The sequence below is a fragment of the Mandrillus leucophaeus genome, unplaced genomic scaffold (assembly GCF_000951045.1).
Source record: "Mandrillus leucophaeus isolate KB7577 unplaced genomic scaffold, Mleu.le_1.0 Scaffold1132, whole genome shotgun sequence".
Lineage (NCBI taxonomy): Eukaryota > Metazoa > Chordata > Mammalia > Primates > Cercopithecidae > Mandrillus > Mandrillus leucophaeus.
The window spans coordinates 776,325-781,857 of record NW_012099566.1 but is presented as its reverse complement, the minus strand read 5'-3'; the positions used below and the strand labels follow the sequence as shown (position 1 = coordinate 781,857).

At 34.9% G+C, this 5,533-nt stretch overlaps 1 protein-coding gene across 1 annotated transcript in view; it reads left to right on the top strand.

Moving 5' to 3' along the window:
• CFHR3 (complement factor H-related 3) overlaps positions 1-3,489 on the top strand; it is a 137,197-nt gene extending 133,708 nt beyond the window's left edge. Inside the window, exon 5 of the mRNA XM_011995777.1 lies at positions 2,748-3,489. Coding sequence (XP_011851167.1) covers positions 2,748-2,944 — 197 coding nt within the window. The 3' untranslated portion in view covers positions 2,945-3,489. The remainder of the gene's footprint in view (positions 1-2,747) is intronic.
• Positions 3,490-5,533: the final 2,044 nt, after the last annotated feature.

Here is a 5,533-nt window from a genome sequence, read left to right as displayed (position 1 = left end):
CAGACAGATCACGAGGTCAGGAGTTCAAGATCAGCCTGACCAACATGGTGAACTCATCTCTACAAAAAAATATAAAAATTTGCCAGGCATACTGGCACGTGCCTGTAATCCCAGCTACTCAGGAGGGTGAGGCAGGAGAATCGCTTGAACCCGGCAAGCAGAGCTTGCAGTCAGCTGAAAACACGTCACTGCACTCCAGCCTGGGCGACAGAGCAAGACTCCATCTCAAAAAAAGAAAAAGAAAAGAAAAGAAAAAGAGAGAAAAAAAAAAAAAAAACAAGAATGTTCAGAGTCTGCAATTTGTTAATGAATACAATGATTCTTCAAGAACAACATCTGTTTATTGCGTACATATGAAATGCAGCATCTCAGTTTAACAACAGTGATCATTTTCACATTATTAAAACTTAGGTGAAGAGTTTTCAAACAGTTTTGAAAACATTGTTTCAAAAAACCACGAACTATTAAATCCTACTTGAAAACATGAAATTCTTCCTGATAGAACACATACCTGGTTAACCTGAGAAGTTCTTTCTCCGATTATTATTCTTACTTATATTTTATCAGTATTCCTAGCAAGCAAGAAAGAAATTAATGGGCACTACAGCCATTTCCATAACCCAATGTGTTTCCATTTTTACCTTATTCTCCCCTTCCCTTATACCAGAATCAAAATGAATACACTAAAAACCCCTTAAGTCTGCAATATAGGTATACTCTCAGAATTTTGTCCCGCAAATCCTATGAACTTAAAGCAACACAATTCAAAATAAAAGCCACAATAATTATGGCAACAACAAGAAAACCTAACAGAAAATTTGCCATAAGTTTCCTCTAGCCTATGAGGTAGAGCCCTGGGATATCCATCAGGCTTTGCGTATCAGATAACCTATTCCTATCACAGCTCTTAAACTGTAAGTTCATGAGTTTTTCAAGTGCTCAAGTTTCTAAGTACAGGATGATACAAGCAATTCTTTTATGTGATGTGACTCATTTCCTTTATTTTGATGCTATGCTACCTTTTACCTTTCATATTGACTGAAGACATTGATATTTTGGCTGATCCTAAAATGGGCTAAACGTTAATTATTGTCCCCTATTTATGTAACCACTTCTGTAGATGATCGTGTCCAACTTTGAGCTCCAAACTATGCAAGTGGCAAGACTGCAGAGGAAAATTAGTATCCTCAAATCAAAATAGTTTACAGGTATCTTCAAACCTGATTTCATAGAAAAGTGTTAGGTTTCAGAGATAAATTCTGAGTCTTAAATTTGATTGAGGATATGGACACTCCTAAGACGCGTTTCACAGCAAAAGCATTACCTCTTCTCACAGTCAAGAACAGGAAAGGATTATAATTATCTGAAGATGTAAGATCAGTTCCATGGTACAAGCAAGACTTTCTGTCTTCAAAACTAAAGAAGCAAAGAGCATTCAAGCAGAGAATTCTCGGGAAAAAGGCAACCTTATGGAAAATATTACATACACATATGGCATATTAAAGCAATGAGGAAAACTTTCCCGGGCAGCAGGAAACTTTAGAAAGTTTTGGAAAATATGTTTGGAGAAATATTTAGAGTTTGAATAATATTTATTTTTGAATTGTAAGCAGCCCCTGAATGTATTGAAGAGCTCTTAAAAATTTTTGGATTTCAGAAGTGATACGTACTATGTTAAGAAATTTATTTAAGTAAGTGCTTGAAAGATGTATTAAAATATGATTTGGGGAAATTTCTAAAGAAATACTAATGCTAATAAGGGCTCAACTAGAATGCAGAATACTTGACAAAAGAAGAGATAGATGAGTGAATGATATCTTTAAGAACTGAAAGTTTTATCAGGTAAGAATTAGGTTTAATACCTAGGGTATGGGTTGACAGGTGCAGCAAACCACCATGGCACACATTTACCTATATAACAAACCTGCACATCCTGCGCATGTACCCTGGAACTAAAAAAAAAAAAAAAATTATAAATGTTTTTTATAAAGAATTTTATAAAAGAAAACCCATATGTGGAAGTAACATTATCTTACCGATTTTACAGATGAAGGCATAGTGAGATAGAGTAATTTGTCCATAATCATGTAGGGATTCAAATTAACTCTTGTGTGCTTATCCTTGCCTCTCTTTAAAATAGAAAATGAAGATGACAGGGATAGATGATGGTGATATATAGAGATATAATTGATAGATATTGAGGTATATTTATGTATGTATGTATATAGAGAGAGTTTCATTTTAATAGATGACTATTAGAAAGATTTAGCTTTCTACAGTTCTGTTTCTACATCATGGGCATAAGAGAAAAATAGAAACATAGAATTAAACTAGCAAAATGTGAGTACATTTGGAGTGTTTGTAGTCATGGCTGGTCGAATAGAGGGGAAAGGAGGATAAATAACCAAGACTCCAACAGAACATATTAGCATAATCCTTTTTGGTATGAAGTCACTAGGGTGGACATAACATGTTTTAGGGAAGAAGAGTTCAGGTTCTAGAGAAAGACTGCCAGAGTCCACGTTTATCACCCTCACCTGATGATCTCTGCTGTGACATTGGGGAAGTGCAACTGAACTTACTATATTTGTAAAATGCTAAAGTCAGTATGTAGCACAAGTTAATAACTATTAACTATTTGGATTATTTTATAATTTTATTTTACCCTAAAGTGTTCATTAGGATGCATTTTATTTGCTCATAAAAGGGAAGATTATGATTGTTAATTGATTTTTTTCTGCTTTCAGATCCATGTATAATAACTGAAGAAAACATGAAAAAAAATAACATACAGTTAAAAGGAAAAAGTGACAGAAACTATTATGCAAAAACAGGGGATACCATTGAATTTATGTGCAAATTGGGATATAATGCAAATACATCAATTCTATCATTTCAAGCAGTGTGTTGGGAAGGGATACTGGAATATCCCAGATGCGAATAAGAACATTGTTACCCTAAATGTATGTCCAGCTTCCACTTCTCACTCTTGTAGTCTCAAAGCTTGCAAAGATAGCTTCTGATATTGTTGTAATTTCTATTTTATTTCAAAGAAAATTAAAATAATAGTTTCAATTTGCAACTTAATATGTTCTCAAAAGTATGTTAAACTAAATTATTGCTTATGCTTGTACTAAAATAATAAAAACTAGCCTTATATTGGACTTCTTATCAGTGAATTAGTAACTATAGAAACAGATAACTGAATGGCTTTCTGCATATTGTAGAGTATACCTAGACATAGAAACAAAATGACTTTAGACTTTATTTGGGGAAGTAACAATACCATAAAATTAGATATTAAAGTTGTAAGTGAAAATAAACACACTATAGTATTCCCTTATTGCAGCCATGGTCCTCTAGATGCAGTTAACCAAATAGGGCCATTTTTATTAAAAGTAGTGTTTCCTGTCAAACACTGACATTATATCATTATCATAATTTAAAGGAAATAGTACTGAAGAAGGTGAATTATTATCATTTTCCTGTGAAAAAAGAGAAGAGGTTTTGCTAACCCTTTCAGAGCATTGGGAATACAGCCGGAAGTGCATTAAATGTATATATTAACTTGGGCAATGTTGACACTTTAGGATGCTGAAGCCAGGTACACTAATCCTAGCATTTTGAGAGGTCAAGCTGGGCAGATCATCTGAGGTCAAAAATTCGAGACCAGCCTGGCCAACATGGTGAAACGCTGTCTCTACTAAAAATAAGAAAAGCTAGCTGGACATGATGGCGTGCACCTGTAGTCCCAGTTACTCAGGAGGCTGAGGTGGGAGAATCGCTTTAACCAGTGGGGCAAAGGTTAAACTGAGCCAAGATAGTGCCACTGCACTCCAGTCTGGGCAATAGAGTGAGACTCTGTCTTAAAAATAAATAAATAAATAGGATGCTGAAAATTCCTATTTAAGGAAATATTCTTTTTCTGATTTATTTAAGGCTACATTTGTGTTTTCTTAATACAAATATTTTAAAAGTTTCTTCATATGTGGTTTTTGTATTTCCTATTGTTTTGCTTCAGATTTTTTTTTGTCTTTTCTCCGGTTATTGTGTTCACTCTCATTCTGTTCTGTACTTGATTTTTTTTGTATATAAGGATTTTTTTTAAAAGATTATTTATCCCTGTTAACAAATTGAAATCTGTATTCACTTTAATAGATTTTTGCCCCCAGTTAGCACATGCTTAGTGAGAAGTTGCAGGGTAAGAAGAAAAGAAAACAAAGTTCCCTTCCCCAACATTTTTCCTGGTTATAAAGAAAAAAGCATGAACTTGTATAACGATCTAGTCCTGTACAGCATGAGAAATATTAATTGCTAGACTGAGGTTTTGGTGACTAAAGCTAGGAATAACTTTTTAAGACTGAAGAATGAGGTAAGCTATCAAATCTAACTGGGTTTTCACATAACAGGTTTGCAGAGACCGGTGAATAAAAAGTAAAAAAATTGTTTTATTAATTCCAGTGACTAACATTACTTCATCAACATATATCATAAATAAAATTTCAAAAATAATTGTTGATATGGTTTGGCTGGGTCCCCCCCACCCCCGCAATTCTCGCCTTCAATTATATAATCCCCACGCATCAAAGGTGGGGCCAAGTGGATTTAATTGAATCATGGGGGCAGTTTCCCTCATACCCTACTCATGGTAGTGAATATGTCTCAGGAGATCTAATGGTTTTATAAATGATAGTTCCCCTGGACAAATTCTCTTGCCTGCCACCATGTAAGATGTACCTTTGCTACTCCTTCACCTTCTGCCATGATTGTGAGGCCTTCCCAGCAATGTGGAACCGTGAGTCCATTAAACATCTTTCCTTTATAAATTACCTAGTCTCAAGTATGTTTTTATTAGCAGTGTGAGAATCAACTAATACAGTAAATTGGTACCAGTAGAGTGGGGTGCTGTTGTAAAGATAACAAAAAATGTAGAAGTGACTTTGGAACTAGGAAACAGGCAGAGATTGAAACAGTTTGGAGGACTCAGAAGAAAGAAGGAAGATGTAGGGAAGTTTGGAACTTCTTAGAGACTTGTTGAATGACTTTGACCAAAATGCTGATAGTGATTTGGACAATACAATCTAGGCTGAGGTGGTCTCAGATAGAGATGAGAAACTTACTGGGAACAGGAACAAAGGTGATTGTCGCTATGTTATAGCTCAGAGACTGGTGGCATTTTGCCACTGCCCTAGAGATCTGTGGAACTTTCAACTTGAGAGAGATGATTTAGAGCATCTGGCGGAAGAAATTTCTAAGCAGCAAAGCATTCAAGGGATGACTTGGGTGCAGTTAAAAGCATTCCATTTTATATATTCACAATATATGGTTTTATATATTCGCAAATATATGGTTTGGAATTGAAAATTATGTTAAAAGGGAAGCAGACCATAAAAGTTCAGAAAATTTGCAGCCTGATGATTTGATAGAAAAGAAAAACCCATTTTCTGGGGAGCAATTTAAGCTGGCTGCAGAAATTTGCACAAGTAATGAGAAGCCAAATGTTAATCGCCAAGACAACGGGGAAAATGTCTCC